General features: G+C 42.8%; 2 protein-coding genes across 2 annotated transcripts in view; both read left to right on the forward strand.

The window, feature by feature from the left end:
• The window catches only part of Sh3bgr (SH3 domain binding glutamate rich protein), a 50,695-nt gene extending 44,058 nt beyond the window's left edge, over window positions 1-6,637 (forward strand). The window contains exons 7-8 of the mRNA XM_005323475.5: window positions 3,399-3,512; window positions 6,212-6,637. Coding sequence (XP_005323532.2) covers window positions 3,399-3,479 — 81 coding nt within the window. The 3' untranslated portion in view covers window positions 3,480-3,512; window positions 6,212-6,637. The remainder of the gene's footprint in view (window positions 1-3,398; window positions 3,513-6,211) is intronic.
• Window positions 6,638-6,925: 288 nt separating this feature from the next.
• The window catches only part of B3galt5 (beta-1,3-galactosyltransferase 5), an 89,097-nt gene continuing 78,329 nt past the window's right edge, over window positions 6,926-17,693 (forward strand). Inside the window, exon 1 of the mRNA XM_040287048.2 lies at window positions 6,926-7,055. The gene's annotated coding sequence lies outside the window, so the exon portion shown is untranslated. The remainder of the gene's footprint in view (window positions 7,056-17,693) is intronic.

The raw sequence follows: 17,693 nt of genomic DNA on the forward strand, positions 1-17,693 counted from the left end.
GGGAGAACTTCCCGGTCCATGTCTGGGGTTGGAGGTTGTCCAATTGAGGAATTAGAGTAGAAATGTCAAAAACATGGAGGCCATAAACACTGACTTTAATTAGAGATATACATTTGTATATCTCTAATTAATTAATTAATTAATTAATTAAGGCACAATTCACCAATTGTTTACCGATTAGAACAAGGACCTTTTTCTTTAAATAAGAATGCAGAGGGCTGGGGATGTGGCTCAAGCGGTATCGCGCTTGCCTGGCATGTGTGCGGCCTGGGTTCGATCCTCAGCACCACATACAAACAAAGATGTTGTGTCCACTGATAACTAAAAAATAAATATTAAAAAATTCTCCGTCTCTCTCTCTCTTAAAAAAAAAAAAGAATGCAGAGATTAGCAGGTCCTATTGTATTTCTAACATAATCATATTTATTGGTCTCTCAGGGAATTCTAGTTTTAGTTTCTATAAAATACAGCAGAAACTTAAAGCTGTGTGCAAAGCCATTTATGTTCACAAAGATTTTATGATTACTTCCTGCCACTCCAGGCTTTATTAGTGCCTAAAATGACAGATTTTTAAAGGTGATTTACATGTATTGAGTCTTTCCAAAGTATTCCATTCAATCCACATAATAAAAAAGTTCTTTCCCTGTTCCTATTTAATTAATTTCCATATTATTGCTGAAGTTATTGAATTATGATAAGGTTATAAATTGTACACACAAATGTGGGAACAAATGACCAATTCAGGTAAATGCAGGTTTGGTTGATGTTGGTGCTAACTCTACTAGAATGAATGTTATTGTTCTCTGCTCACATGTTATTTTAGAGAATACAAACCACAGCAGAGGTTCTCAAAATGGGGACCCCAGACCAGCAACAGCACCTTTAGAAATGCAATGGTTGACTTTGTCCAGAGTTTCAATCTCTTTAGTTTCAGTTATCCATTGTCATTGCAGTCCAAAAAATACTACATGGAAAATTCCAGAAACAAACAATTCACAAGTTTTAAATTGTGTACTATTTTGAGTGACTTGATAAAATCTTGTGCTATCTTTCTTATGAATCTTATGATTGTCTGGTGTATCCACAATGTATATCTTACCTCCCTGACAGTCACTTAGTAGTCATCTTGGTTACATCAACTGTTAAGGTACTGCGGTGCTTGTGTTCAAGAGACCCTTATTTTATTTTATAATGTCTCCAAAGCTTAAGAATAACGAGGTTAGCAATTTGTTTATGCCAAAGAGCAATCATAAAGTGCTTAAGTGAAAATGTGAAAGTTCTTGACTTAATAAGGAAAGAAAAAAAAATCATATGCCTAGGTTACTAAGCTCTGCTGGAGGAACAAAACTTTCTATCTGTGAATTGTGAACAAGGAAAGAAAAATTAATCTAGCTTTGTGGCCACACATCAAGCTGCAAAAGTTACAGCCACAGAAAATGATGAGCTAAGACAGAAAGGCACTGAACAGTGAATACAGGACTGGCTGCTACCTGAGGTTGCACACACCCACCAGGGTCTGGGAGCACTGCCTGCAGATCAGAGGGGACCACTGTGTACACTTTCAGGCCCTACCCCAGATCTACTGGGTCAGGCACTGAGGTGGAGCAGTGTTCTAGCAAGCCCTGGAGGTGATCTTAATGCCCAAGCAAGTTGGAGAGCCACTGGGTTGAGATCATTTGTCCTCTATAACTTGATGTGTGGTCAAGATGAAGTTAATTACTAGAGTTCCTGCTGTTAAAAGTTCATTTAGTTTCATAGACTATAACATTTATTTTATATTAGGAGCTTATGGTTGGTAAACAAACAAAACAAAACAAAATAAAACAAAACAAAAACCAAACCCAACCCAACTCTTCATTAGCTCTAAATTCAGTTTTAAGTTTTCCCATGGGAATCCTCTCTTCCCATCTGTTCCTGCTTTGTTGAAACCTCCCAAGACATCTTTTTCCTCATTGACAGATTTTTGTTGCACATCCTCCTAGGCCCTGGGCGGGGGGGGGGGGCGGGGGGGAGCATTGTGGTGATGCTGTTTTATGTCACTGATGAATGTGGAGGGGATGCACCTGATTAGAGGAGGAGGCACCACAATTCTTCCTCAGCGCCTGCTTGCTGAAGCTGCAATTTGTGACCTGGAATCTGGAATGTGGAAGTTTAAACACTAATGTCACCGGTATATAACAGTTGACGTCTGGACGAATCAGTTTGGAGAACTGCCTTGTTAGGTCCGAAGTGACATGCTCAGATTCTCCCTTCTCCTACCCCATTCCCCGTTATTTCCCAAGTCTCAGCTACTTAGGTTTTAATCAAGAGTTTTAAGGACATTATTCTTGGACACTTAAGGATTAATCATTTTAAAGTGCTAATCAGAGAACTACATTAAAATTGCAAACTCAAGGGTAGAGAGAATGATTCACAAAAGGCACGTGTGTTGTCTAGGTGTTTCAGTGCAGGTCACCAACATTAAAGACAGTCCCAAATGGCAGAAGAAATCCCCCCCCCCCCAAAAACAAACTTTTGTTGGTTTTTGAGACTACAAAATAATTTACAATCTTTATAGAAAATTTAGGAAATACAGATAAAGGGAGGCAATAAAAAAAGCTTATAGTTCCATTACTTAGAAATAACCACTAGCCACACACACACAAACACATGCACACGCACATACGTAACTATCAAATATTGGTTGTTTGTAATCTACTTTTTCAATATCTGTATTTTGCAGAGGCAATAAATATAAAGATGATTCATTATTATTTTTAATATATCAAAGATAACCCTATTTTTGGACCTAAAGATTATTTCTAGCTTATTTTACACCATGATTTTTCATTGTTTATATCTTTCCAATAATTATTCTTTTGTATCTCTCTTGCTAGGCAAGCTTGTTTTTGAAAATCCTATTTTTGATATCTAATAACAAGACAAAAACCATCCCATTAACTTAGAAGTAATTCTAGGTCTTATGTATGTGTAGGCTGTTGGTAGCTTTGGGTTGAAGAAATTAGCATGTTATAACAAAATGTAACCAGTCCTTTCTGACAAAGTTCTATTTTCTGAAATTCTTGTATTTTGTTCTTCCAACTGTAGCCTTTCTGAATTTTTAAAGCAATTTGATGAGACAGATGTCTACATGGGCTTGAGAGAAATCACAACCCATTAGAGCAATGTACTTTTCTGCAAATTAAGGAGTCTGTGTTTACAAGAACGATATTTCAGTGTGTTTTCGCAGGCAGTGTGTGTGGTTTGTGTGTGTGTGTGGTGTGTGTGTGTATGTGATGGGTGCGAGCTCTGTGTCATTGGGAGGCCACAACGCCCGTTTAAGATTTTGCCTTACCTTCTTCATTGTTGTCTTGGTCCCTAATGCTTCTCAGTAATAACATGGTTTTTGTTGAAATAAGGCCGCAGACGTAACCAAGGAGGGAGCAGAAGGGGAAGCAGAGGAAGAGGAGGCTGAGGCGGGAGAAGAGGAAGACTCTTAGGCCTCTTCCAGCCTAGTTCTTCGACTCTCCCAGGTAGCTCCGGAGTCCTGGCCTGTCAGAGGCATCCGCACACCTCAGGGGTGACAGGAGGGGCGTGGGTCGCAGCCCAAAGCCATCCTCTGCAAGGCCCTTCTGCAGCTGTGGGGCTGGCACTCTGCCCGTCTGCCTCTGGGCACGCAGCTGGGATTGGTAGGAGGACGTGGGGCAGAGCGGTGTGCACACGCCTCTCTGCCTCCAGGGGGTCTCTCTGCCTCCAGGGGGCCTCTCTGCCTCCACGGGGGTCTCTCTGCCTCCACCGGGCCCTCTCTGCCTCCACGGGGGTCTCTCTGCCTCCACCGGGCCTCTCTGCCTCCACGGGGGCCTCTCTGCCTCCAGGGGGCCTCTCTGCCTCCACACGCGCCAGGCGGCCCAGGGCCAGTGCTGCCTGGGTTCTGGCGCCCACGCCCCTGCGGGTCAGCACTCTGTGTCCCCGGGAGGTTGATGCACAACGGTGGCAGTAATTATGACCTTAGAAAGTGGACGCTGGCTGTTGATTCACGAACAGTGCACGCGGCTGCTGCACCCGCGGTCTTGGGTGCTCGACGCGCTGTTGCCCCTTGTTAGCCCTCAGCACCCACGGGAAGCTGGAGGGGGAGGGTGGCGCGCCACTAGGTGCCGGGGACAAGCTTGCGCTGCCTGCCAGCTCCAGACCTCCCGTGAGCACAGAGAAGTGGCCGTGCCCATCTCACCTCCCGGGTGGGTGGATGTGGTGCAGACGTTGTAAGGTGACGGAGGCGTCTAGTGGCCAGGGCCTGGAGGACTGGGGCTGGGGCCGGCTGAGACGGGACAGTGGCACGGGAATCCTGGGAAGGCATCTGGGAGCGCGCACACCTGGCAGGCCCCTACCTAACGTTGGGTTGTTAACGATGTCATTGATTTTAGGGCAGAATTCGAGGCAGCGGTTTATCTAGGGCAGTTTCATTCTGGTGCTGTCCGGGTTTTTAAAAAATTAAAATAACAAAATTTTTAAAAATTTTCTTCCTGTCCTTATTATACCTGTATTGAAAAATCTGAGACAGGTGTTTGAACAGAGCAGCTGAGGAAGGACATGACAGCAAGCACACAGTAGGTCTTCAGCAAGGGCTGTGGTAAAACTTGGCACTCCTGGGGCAGGTGCATGGGGGCTTCCTGTGGAATGAAGTGGGATTCTGTGCTCTGTAAATATTGAGGACACACAGCAGTGCTCTGTGTGACCACTGTGCACAAGATGGGCCTGCAAGTGAGAAGTTAATTTAAAAAACATATTTTTTAGGGCATCTTGGAGCTGGTGAGCATAGCTGTCACAGTCTCTTATTGGACCATTAAAATTTTATAACCCACTTAAACTACACACCGAATCTAGTCTGGGGTTGAAGTTTCCCCTAGCTGATTTCTTTCATATTGGGGACATACAGGTCTCTTCTTTAAGGACAACCAATTGGCTTTTTTATCGGTAGTGATTCAATTCCTAAGGAATGAAATGGGATCCAGTTTTGAAAAAAAAAAAAAAAAGTAGTAAATTTATGAAATTCTTCTACCTTCAGAGTGGTAGGAAATGAAAGTGTGCTGGGGTCTTCTACCAGAAGCAAAATCCACGGCAGGGGGCTCACAAGTGCTGTGAGAATCCACTGCATCCCCTCTGCTTGTAAAGGTCTTTAAAAATTATGCAATTTTACTGTGATTGTTGTAAAAGATACTGAATGTGAAGTGGCGCAGCTGAGAGAATCCTTAGTGCAGACAGATGGTTTTATAGGCCAATTCAAAAAAAAAAAAAAGTAACTGCAGCTGTGTCTAGCACAGTTTGCCTGTTCCTCTGATGGGTGCTAGTTTGGAATCTGGCCCACAGCAGTCTTTTGTGAGATGGAACTACCTGGTAGGGAAGACGTGAACCTGGCAGCACCCTAAACTTCACCCTGGAATCCAGGCAGATTCCATCACGTTTCTTAAAAAGTGACATGGCGATGCTATCAGGCATTCTGCAAACCATTTGGCTTTAGGAAAAACATGTTTCATAACTCACAGATATCCAGGCATAATATATATATACATACATATATATATGTATACACTTAATTTCTTTTTTCTGGTACTGGAGATTAATTTCAGGGGCTCTCATGGAAGTACATCCCCAGTCCTTTTTTATTTTTTTGATTTCATCCTAATTTTCTTGCAAGTAAGAAGTTAATTTTTTAAAAAACATATTTTTAGAGCATCTTAGAGCTGATGAGAGTAGCTTGTCAAGTTGTGAAGGCTGGCCTTGAGCATGTGGTCCTCCTGCCTCGGCCTCCTGAGTAGCTGGGATTATAGAGGCATGACGCTGTGCCCAGCCAGGTAGTTTATATTCTATTTGAAGAGTTGAATTTTGGATAAGCATAGCAATGAGTAAATTACAGGATCAGGCTCTAAATTCAACCTCTCTGTTTTCCCTGAACACTTGGGGAAACTAACTGGAGACCTTGTCTTGCATACGGTGTGATATAGGGGGTTCCTCAGAGAGAGGATAGAAGCCTGGGCTTGATTTTCCATGAGCAAAACTTATTTTCCTCTTCTTGTGCTGGGGAACAAATGCCAAGTGTTGGTTTATAGAATGAAGGCAATACTTTTTTTTTTTTTTTTTTTTTTTTTTTTTTACTGTGTTTTGTATAATGAAGGTGGTGGTAAACACTCTCTGTCTCTTTAACAGTCTTCTCCCTGATATTTCTCTTTTCTTTTAGAAAACCCACACCGAGAAGCAACATTTCAAATGTCTCCCCATAAACCCCATGAAGTGTTTTGGCCCAAAGCTAGCATACCTGTCCCAGGATGCCTGGGGTTCGTGGAGGACTTCTACTTCTGACATGGTTGATGTACATGAGTATCTACTTAATCATATCAATATGGAATTAAATGTGAAGATGATGTATGCATACTTTCATGTGCTTTGCCTGATGTTCTTGGCCTTGGCTTAACTTTTTCTGCTTGCATGAATAGACCTTCTTATTAATCCTCTGAAAAAAAATGATTTTAGGGACTAGAACTAACTTCTCTTTGTGTTCCAGCAGAAGATTTTGTTGTACGTGGCCTACGCTACTATCTGAGATTAGCTTTGAAAATGCAAGGCTTCCCAGAGAACTGTCATAAATAAAGATTGATAGCCAACATCTCAGCCTGTTGTTCCTTTATTCACAGTCCTCCTGTGGGTGCTTGAATTCAGTGTGTCTGTTACTGAGCCTAAATCCTGTCTGCACTGGGATGAAGGTTTTTTTGTTGCATTGATATTTGGTCCATGTTTTCAAACTGCACTGATTATTTTGTTACATCATATCTTGGGTTGTACAAACTGCTGGGTGCATTGTCTTTGAAGCTTATCTGACTGTCTCATTGATATGTGTGGGGATGATTGTAGGGACCAAGTCGTGCACGTTTCTGAGCTGCAGGGAACAGCTGCTTCTGTTTCTCCTGCTGTCCGCTGATTTGCAGCCAGGGCTGCCTCCAAGGGAGCCTGTCCTGTAGTTTAGCCTCCCACCGCCAGATGTGTGTGTTCCAACGGCTGGTCTGGCCCCTGTGACTGTGCAGCAGGTAGGTTGGATGGCATTTCTCTGTTCACCTGCCCACCTTAGGTCACTGTGGACACTTTTCTTTCTTCTAGGATTGTGATGAGCCCCTCCTCTTTGCATATGCCCTGTGCCCTGAATTTTTCTTTCAGCACACGTTGCTATTGTAAGTCAGCAGAGCAGGGTCTCCTGGCTGAGCGTTTCCCTATCTCGTGATCGCGGTGGCAGTTTCTCTTGAGTGGCCAGAAACGTTTCCCTTTCGAACCTGCCTGTGGATCTTGCCGCTGGATCTTAGGTGTCATTTGGGAATGTACTGCATGGTTACAGGAGTCATGTGGATCTCAGGGACTCAGGAAAACAGCTCTTTGCTTGTTACCCTAGTAACGAGACGTTTGGAAGAGAATTAAGGTTATTTTGTTCAAATTGTTGAAATTGACTGCTTTAAAAACATTTCTTCTTTTGCTAAAAATAAGGTGAAAGACTACAGTGATATGGAAAGTAATAGAATTAAAATTATATTCTATTTTATTTTATCGCACTAAAGTATGTCCTGTTTAAAAAGCCTGCATATATATATATATATTTTAAATTTAAGGTCATGAGAAAACTTGCATGTATTTTTAAATAACAACTCCACAAACAAAAGGTTCTTGAGCTTCTTGTTACATGGATTGACTTTTAGCTCTGTCATGGTGAAGTAGGATGGGCTAGATTTGGCTTGGTGCCAATTTCCCCTCTTAGTTCTTATATTTTTAAGTGAAAATAAGTATTTATGCCAATAGTAAGTAAAGATGAAAAACCATGCCACTTATTTAAACTGAATTTTTTTCTTACATTGTTGCCTATAAGTCAGAAAATTAACTTTCTAGGAGAGTTTTTTTTTTTAAATTTATTCACACTTCATTTTTTCCTTAAAGTGTTATTGAAAGGCAGAATCATTTAGGTCATTAATAAACCAAGAAGAGCCTCAAGTCTTTTCTCATGTTGGTCTTGCCCACCATGCTAACCTGCAGTGGTCAGTGGATCCAGGGGTACAGTGAGGAGCACTGCAAATATGACTTGTTTGATTTCAAAATATTGTTCAGAATCTGCCTGCTTTCTCTAGATAGGAAGTTTCTAGAACCTGAGCAGCATGGTGGATATGCAGAAGAAATTCAAAGCCTCAGTGAGCAAGTATATCACTTTGAAAAAAAAAAGGAGAAAAGAATGAAATACAGAGAAATGGGATAATTTTATTATAATTGAAACCTCCCAGAGGAAGTTTGGCATTTGATTTGTTAGTCTAAAGGACGCCTGAGCATTCAAAGTAATTTTTTTTTTTAAATTAGAAAAGCAACACCACAAAATCTCCAGTGCGTGTTCCCTAGCTAGATCCATATGTGACCCTTTCTGTAGGCTGGTCCCCCTCCCAGTTCCTCTGTTTTTTTGGACTGGAATCTTCCTTCGGGGCAAGGATATAGGACATGCATTAGGGGTGGTTTGTTCTTAGTTTTCTTGACTAAATATGAGGTGTACAGGAAGAAAAGGAACTGTACTGCCTGCAAAGGATCCTGGGGCGGACTTAGCAATGTTTTCTTCACCCTTTCCAGCCTGCGGGAGTGGTGGTCAGTGGCTCAAGTGCTTGTAATAATATAGAGCGACCATTAGGTGGAGACAAAGACAAACTTTTGGGCGTGGTATCATGGCCCCAAGGCCTTGGCCTTGTGTGTCTGTCATCTTGGAACTGCAGATTGAAATCAGAGGTTGGGCAGAAGGGATCTATCAGCCAGACAGAGGAAAAACAAAAGCCCCACCACCTCAATTGGTGCATTGATTAGTGTATAACTTATGATTTAAGAGAATTCCATAATTTGCTTCTGGCCAAGTGTTGTGCATTCTTAAAAGCTTTAAAAATGGGCAAATGATTGTTTGAATGAGGCACCTTAACATCATGCAGCAGGCTAAACTTGGCCAATAGTGGATTGCATGTTGATTGCATGTTTGATAAAGATGCAGATTCTTCCTGTAGCCTGTAAATGTCTTAACATAGAAGTATAAAAAAGCCCTGATTATTGAAGACTTTGATTGTTCTTCCCTGTCCCCAACCTTTTAGTCTCAATAGAACAAATGTCCAAATATTTGGAAATATATTCATGATCCTAACCAGAACATCTCTTTGTTTTCTGGGGTACTTGATATTTTTACCACTTTGGTTTGGAAGGAATTTTCTACCTTTCTTTTTTTTTGGGTGGTGGTGCTGCTGCTGCTGGGGATTAAACCCAGGGCCTTTGTGCATGCAAGGTAAGCACTCTACCAACTAAGCTATATCCCCAGCCTATGGAAGGAATTTCTTGCAAATAGAGAAATTGAGTTGCAAATATTTATAATGCACTAGAGTATTGGGTCATCTGCACTGTTCAGATATGGTAGCATTCTCCTTTGTGAGTAGGATTTTGAGTTGGAGGGCTCTGGTGGGAGTAGCGTGGAAGGCATGTGGGCCTCACTTGGGGGGATCCCTTTCAAGTCTACAGTTTGGAGACTCAGTGCCTGGGTATATATATTTTTTAAATCATTGATTCTGCTTTTCTCCTTTCTTATTTTTAAAAAAATTTTAATTGATTCTTTTTAGTTATATATTGACAGTATAGTCCATTTTGATAAAATTATACATTCATGAAATGTATCTCATTCTCGTTACGACCCCAGTCTTGTGGATGTACTCAATGTTGAGACTTACTGTGGTGTATTCATATATGAGGGGAGCCATGTCAGTGTCTTTCCACTGTCTTCCCCGTTTCCATTTCTCCTCCTCTTCATTCCCCTTTGTCTAATCCGTTCTTCTATTCTTCTCCCTCCTCCCCCACCACTGCCTTATTGTGGGTTAGCTTCCACATATCAGAGAAAACATTTGACCTTTGTTTTTTTGGGATAGGCTTATTTTACTTAGCATGGTAGTCTCCAGATCCATTCATTTACTGACAAATGCCATAAAGTCATTCTTTTTTATGGCTGAGTAATTTGTGTAAGTACTTTGTGTATACATACCCCAATTTCTTCATCCGTTTATCTGTTGATTGGCATCTAGGTTGCAGTTCCTGGATCTTGCCAGCACAGGAACGTAAAGCCTTACCACCATGGACTCCTGTGAGCCCAGCTGCTGGTTAGGGTTAGTCAGGCTACTGTGTTTCTTGTTTGTTTTATTCGTAACATTGATTCTGCACCTTCTGTGAGTCAGAATCTGTAGCAAGGATTTCACAGGGTTAAAATAGAATAACCCGCCGGGAGGTGGATTCCATCCTCACTTGACAGAGTGGGGCTGGGGCAGGGGACACTTGAGAGCTTGTGTAAGGTCACGCCTGCTGGAAATGGCTGAGCTAGGACTGAGATGTACTTAGAGAGATGAGATATTATACCTTATGAGAATCTGGAATAAGCATATATCTTTAGGCAAGACTTCATTCATTCACCAACCCCCTTTTAAATTTCATGATGCACTTAGAGCTAATGCCATCTCTGAGAGTGTACATACTCCACAGATATCAAAACAGAGGAGGCAGTTGTTTTGATAAGAATGAGCTCAAATCTTGGATCATAGCAAATGTTAAAACATCCCCAAAGGGTTCTCATCTTGAGGAAATAAAATTTAAATATATGTTAATGAGATGTGTGCACCCAGGCCATTAGGTGTTTGAAGTAGTAGATTAAGTTAAAGTGATAGTCATCCTAAGTTATTTAGATGAATGTTAACTCAAGGATCACCAGGAAATAAGTGATAAAGAGTTGAGTGTCATTTACTGTAAAAGAAGGTAAATTAAAATACAGTACTTTGTCATGAACTTACTTTATAGACAGGGATACGAAAAATTGTGCTCTATATGTGTAATAAGGATCGTAATGCATTCCACTGTTGTCGTGTATTTAAAAAAATAATAAAATCAATAAAAAACAAAAAATACAGTACTTTGAAACATTTAATCAATTCGGATTAAATTAAAAAAATCTGAAGTTCTATCACCCAGATAAAGCATTATTAGTTTCCTTCAGTGTGTACGCACACACACTCACATATACACACACCCACTCTCTCTCTCACACACATACACACACACACACACACACACATGCATGTGCTCAGAGTTTTAAGCACATGACACACATTATATGATATTTTGGTGGTGGGCACTCTAAACATTGTTTTTTGGTTACTTCTTTTCTTACCCAGGAGACATTTATATATTTTTAAAAACGAGAGTGTTATTATGAGACTTCTCTGTATTTTGCTTTTTCTCACTTAACAATGCATTGTAGAATTCATTACAGATTTGCTGGTAATATTCAAACCATACTGAAAATGGCTCCTGAGAGTTCACGGACTGGACGTACTTCTTGCTACCTGACCGCTGTCTTGCCCTATGCCCCTCCCAGGGTCTCTCTGCAGCATTCCACACACATTCTTAAAGCTGCTTCTTGGTATTATGGGTTGAATGGTGTTCCCTAAGGAGAAGTGTTGAATCCCAATCCCTGGCACGTGATTATGACTGTGTTTGGAAATAGGGTCTTTGCCTATGTAATCATGCTAAAATGAGGTTGTTAGGGTGGCCTTTATCTCAATACGACTGGTGTCCTTCTAAGGAGAAAAGAATCTGTGAAGTGAGAGGCTTTGGGAGGATGGCCGGGTGATGATGGAGGCCGTGACTGGGTGGTGGTGCAGGAGCAAGACGAGGAGCACCACAGACTGCCGGTCACCACTGGGAACTAGAAGAGGCAGGAAGGATTCCCGTCAGTCTCAGAGGGAGCATGGTCCTGCTGGACACTTTGATTTTAAACTGTTAGCCTCTGGAGGTGTCCAAGAATACATTTTAAGCCACTTGGTCTGGGGTTCTTTGTTTCAGCAGCACCAGGACACTCATACACTCAGTTTCTGTGACGCTTTATTTTCCTGCCTCACTGTTCATTGCTTCTCTGCCTTTTCTTTCTCTTTTCACCCTCTCAATACATTTCTGCAGGGCCAGTCCATGGCTCTTTATTCTTTTCCACCTGTATTTTCTCTTTTGGCAATTGCTTTCAATTTTATAGTTTTGTTACAAACTCTGATGGTTCTCTAGTCCTGTGTGTATTATGCAAACTGTTGCAAAGAATGGGGCCTCCCTCTGTCCACCTTTTAGAAAAAGGTGATCTCCGCCTTGCCCCATTAGGAGGCTGCTATAAATAATGGTATGCATTGGTGAGGGTGCAGAGACACTGGGATCCTTGTGGGCTGTTCCTGGGAATGGTAGTGGTCCAGCAGCTGTGGAGAACAATATGGACGTTCCAAAAAAACTAAAAATGGAATTTTCATATGGTCCAGCAACTCCACTTCTGGGTATAGACCTGAAAGAATCAAAGGCAGGGGCTGGGGATGTGGCTCAAGCGGTAGCGTGCTCGCCTGGCATGCGTGCGGCCCGGGTTTGATCCTCAGCACCACATACCAACAAAGATGTTGTGTCTGCCGAGAACTAAAAAATAAATATTAAAAAAATTCTCTTTCTCTCTCTCTCCTCTCTCTCTCTCTCTCTAAAAAAAAAAAAAAATTGAAGGCAGGGTATCAAAGAGTATTCCCATGTTGTTAGCAGCATTTTTTCACAATAGCTAAGATGTAAAAGAAACCTAAATATCCATCAGTGGATGAATGGATAAGCAAAATGTGGTCTATCTGTACATTCAGTCTCCAAAAAGAAGGAAATTCTTTCAAACGTTCCCACGTGTGTACCTTGAGGACATCATCCAAGTGAAAGAAGACAGCTATTATAGGAAAAATACTGTATGATTTCATTATCTGAGCTACCTAGAGTGGTCACATTAGAGACAGAATAGCCATGTTGGTTGCCAGGGACCACTGCTGTTTAATGGGTATAGTGGTAATTTTAAAAGATGAAAAAAGTTTGCAGGTATGATCATAAAAATCAAATAAGACTAAGGGATGGCCTTATGTGCGGGTGCTGGGGAGTTTCCAGGGCACGGGCTTAGGAGGCACCCCAAGTGCATCCACTACACACAAAGTCCAAAGTACCTGCTAGCTATCTCCCTGCAGATGCCTCAAGCTCAGCGAGCCGAGCATTTAGCTCACTTCTTGAGTCCAAAGCAATTTTTCTTCTTGGTGTCAATATCTCTGTTAATGTATCTATTCTTTCAGCCATTGTTCTTGAAAATTTGGCGCTTTCTTAAATTTTTTTTCTTATGACAAAACTAATTTATATTCATACTTTTAAAAGAAAATACAGATAAGTAAAAAGGTAAACAAAACCCATAATCTCTCTGCCCAGGAACAACCATGGATATAATTTTAATGTGCTTTGCTATCATTTTTCTAGATGTAATCATGCTAAAATGCCGTGTGCGTCTCAGCTCCATGTGGAGTCCATTTCACGACTCGGATCACTTCCACAGTTAGCCCTCTCCTTCGGGCCTGTGGCTTTTAACTTTTTTGAATGCATTTTTTCAAAAGGATCCCCAGTGCAAAAAATGGACAGAGGGAGACTGTTCCAATTGCACCTGTTTAGGAACATTGTTTTGTGATTTTACTTTTCTCTCATCCAAGGCTGTACATTGAACCAGCAACATCACATTTAATAACTACATAACAGTCTATTGTTTGCATGAACCAGAAATTTTAAAACATTTCTTAACCACTGGATATTTAGATTGGCTTTTTGAGGTTATGCACCGTGCTGCAGAGAATGTCCCTATAATGATAACTTTCTTTATGTTCTTGATTAATCCCTCAGAGGGAACTTCCAGAGGCAGAATTATTGCAAGATTAAAGGGCATGTACATATATATTTCTTGGGTAAAAGTTTTAATTTGCCTTCACTATTCTTTTAATGCCTTTGTTAACTTGAGAGATAATACATATTTTATTATTATTTCAATATATATTTCTTTAATTACTAAGGACGTCGAGTACTTTTTGCTTATTGTGTGTTTGTGATATTCTCCTTCTTTGACAATTGACTTTTCATATCTTTTGCCTGTTTTACTTATTGGTATTAGTCTTTTTCTGTTGCTTTCTTGGCATTCTCTTTAGTTCCTCTTTCCAGGCTATCCCACTCCCCACGCCCTATGTATCAACTGAGGTTCTCCAAAGAAACAGACCAAGATGTGTCTCTCTACATATGTGAACGTATAACAATACATATGATGTATTCTGTATTATGCATACACACATATGCACACATCTTATTGGTTTTCTATATAAGGAGCTATATAGTGTGACATAGATCGTCAATTATAACTACACATATCTAGAAAGGAAGACATTTGAAGGAATTGGTTCATGTGACTGAGGAGGCTGTCGAGTTCAAAGTCGGCAGGGAGGCTGGAAGACTGGAGGCCAGGACACCGTTGATGTTGCCCCAAGGTTCAAGGCCGTCTGCCAACACAATTCCCTCTTCTTCAGGGGAGAGCCATCTTCTTCTATGAGGCCTTCCACTGATTGGATAGAATCACCCTGGAGGGAGGTCTGCTGGGTTAACTGCTGATCTCATCTGCCGCACACTTTCACAGAAGCATCTGGAACCATGTTCGACCAGATTTCTGGGTACTGTGGCCCAGCAGAGTGACTGTCACGGCCTGGTAGCTGGATTCCACCGTGTCTCATTTTCTCTTGTTTCCTCTCACAGACCTTCAAAGGGAGCTTCTTCCCCTCTGCGGGGTTCTTGTGTGCCCACCCTCTGTGACACTGCTGTGAAGAGGTGCTGTTGAGTTCCTTTCCCTCCACAATGGTTGGCCTCAGTGACTTCCTCCCAGTGTCTATAATGAGGATGAGGTGACACCAGGCGGCCTCCCAGTTGGTTAGGAAGGCAGTGCAGTCCCCTGTTCCTCTCCCAGAGCACCTGACCTTGGGCCCGACCACCATGTTGTGAGCAAGCCCAGGTCCTTGGAGAGGTGTCCGTGGGATTCCAGTGGACACTCCCACCAAGCAGAACTGGGAGTGACGAGATTTCAGGTGACCCCAGCCTCCAGTGTCTGAGCCACCCCAGTGACACTGAGGGGAGCAGAGACAAGCTGTCCCTGCTGAGCCAGTGAACGTGCTCTTAGGTGGAGTGACTTGTTACACAGCAATCACACACACTGTCGCTGGGATGTCACACAGGCAGTGCCTTCTGGCCCATGCCACCCACGTCTTCGCTTGTTCCAGACGGAATGCTGTGTGCGTCTCAGCTCCATGTGGAGTCCATTTCACGACACGGATCACATCCACAGTCAGCCTCTCCTTCGGGCCTGTGGCTTCCAACTTTTCTGAATGCATTTTTTCAAAAAGATCCCCAGTGCAAAAAATAGACAGAGGGAGAGCCATTCCAATTGCAGTTACCCGGACCTTGAACGGCAAGGGACTTGAATCATAACCTTAACCCATAGGAGGCAGGGATTCCCTTGCGCTGAATCCCTGCCTTCACTCATCCTCAGTGTTCTCACATTCTAGATGAGATTTTCTCACTTTTTTGTGGCTGACTTTCTTTCTTCCCTGCATAGAGCGTTTCTGAGGCTCATCCATGGTATTGTACAGGAGCTTGTTTCTTTTTGTTGCTGAAAACAGAGTTATTACAGTTTGTTTCTTCACAGGCTGCTGATGGACATTCGAGTTGCCTCCAGCTTTCTTTCTGTTCTTCAAGGTTCTTCTTTAGTTATTTTCCCCACATTTTCACTGGTGCATGATGTTGTGCGTACTGACGGGCTGGTTGTTGGTATTCGTACATGCGCACAAGAGAACGGTATGATTTGGTCAGTATCACTCCCCGGCACGTCCCCTGCCCCCCTCCTTTTTTAAAAAATATTTATTTTTAGTTTCCGGCGGACTGTTGGTATGTGGTGCTGAGGATCGAACCCGGGTCGCATGCATGCCAGGCGAGCGCGCTAACGCTTGAGCCACATCCCCAGCCCAGCCCCTGCCCCTCCTTACCACCCTCCCTGGGTCCTCTTCCTCTGCTGATATCCATTTTATTTTTGGGCAATCATTACCAATTTGTGGGTATTTGGAATAAAACTGTGACAAACATTTGCAGAAAAGGCTTTTTTTTTTTTTTTTTGGTGCATAATTATCTTTTTGTTTCTCAGGAGAAATACCAAGTAGAGAATTGAGAGGACAGGTGTTTGAGGACAGAATCACATTCCATTCATTTTTGTGACTTAAGCCAAAGTTTAAAGGAACTTCTTGCTTAGAGAAGGGAATAAATACTTATGAATACCTATTATGTGCTAAGTGCTCCTTAAGAGATTTTTCTTTACTGTAATTTCCATGGGGGTTTGTTCCAGGAGCCCTGGGGATCCTAAAATCCCTGGATTTCGAAGTCCCTTAACTAAAATGGACATACCCCGCCCCCACTCCCCAACACCTTCCTGTATACTCTAAATCATCTCTAGACACTTGGGATACCGAATGTGATGTGAACACTGTGTAGTGTGCTGCGTCGTTCAGAGCACAATGGCAAGAAAGAGTCTGGGTAGGTTCAGGGCAGAGGCAATGTTTTTCCTAAACAATTTGATGGCCATTGGTTGAATCTGTGGACACATAGGGGCTGATGGCATTTAATCTGTTTAACAACTGTAAGGCATAAATGCTATTTTTACAGAATTTTATTTCTAGCTGGAGAGGTACTGCTTTAGAAGACTTCAGAAGCCTGCCAAGGAGCACGCAGCCAAGGGGCCTTGGAACTAGGACCCAGACCCTCTCTCTAATGCCACAGGCCAGGTTGGTTCCTTCCTGTTGCCTTTGTCTTTGTCTTTGTTGCTGAAAACAGAGTTAAAACAAGTCAAGTTAGACAAGTCAAGTCGGCTGTTTGGCTGCACACCCAAACAGTTGACTAGACTTGTGGGGAATCTTAACTTCTCCCATGAGCACGTGTGAGTGTGTGTGTGTGTGTGTGTGTGTGTGTGTGTGTGTGTGTGTGTGGTGGGAGAGCCTCTCTGGCCAGGGAAGTGGTCAGATCCTGCAGGAGCAAAGCCTGAGGGTCAGTCCTTACTCGGGACACTGCTCTGTTGTACCCTTGACTGTTGGAAGTTAGAGAGCCAGGACTGGGATGTAGCTCAGTGGTACAATGCTTGCCCTCTAGCATGCGTGAGACCCGGGCTCTATCCCAACATCCTCCCACCTCTCCCCACCCAAGAAAGAAAGCAGAAAAATCACCATCTGGATTAAAGACATTTACCTACAGTTTCCATGATGTCAACCTTTTGCTGTTCAAGAATCAATGCCGTCTCGTGGGAATTTAGGCTGACCAGCGGGCTGTGTGTGATGCACAAACTACCTTCCACAAGACCCACATGCTCTTCTGGAGCCTGTTTCTTGAGCTGTGGGACTCTCGGAGAGCAGGAACCTCCTGGGGTTCCAGTACTCTTTAGACCTTGGTCTCTCTTTATCCCTCCAAGTAGGTGTGGGACACGGGGCAGTGGGCACTCAGGTCAGCATGGTGCTCAGCACTGCAGTAGTGGTGGGGGCTGGAGGGGCTGGTGCTCAGCGGGTGCACCCGCGTATCCACGTTAGTCAGCAACATTTCAACGTATTTCTATTTCCATGGGTGAGTAGCGTGCTGTCCGGGCTCCTCCCTGGGACACTGTTCTCTGTCATCTCATGAGCCAGCAATGAAAGGATTAGCACCCGTCTCTGCAGAGACTCCCAAGACCCTGTTTCAAAGTCTTGGCCACCATC

This window comes from Ictidomys tridecemlineatus, chromosome 3, assembly GCF_052094955.1.
Source record: "Ictidomys tridecemlineatus isolate mIctTri1 chromosome 3, mIctTri1.hap1, whole genome shotgun sequence".
Lineage (NCBI taxonomy): Eukaryota > Metazoa > Chordata > Mammalia > Rodentia > Sciuridae > Ictidomys > Ictidomys tridecemlineatus.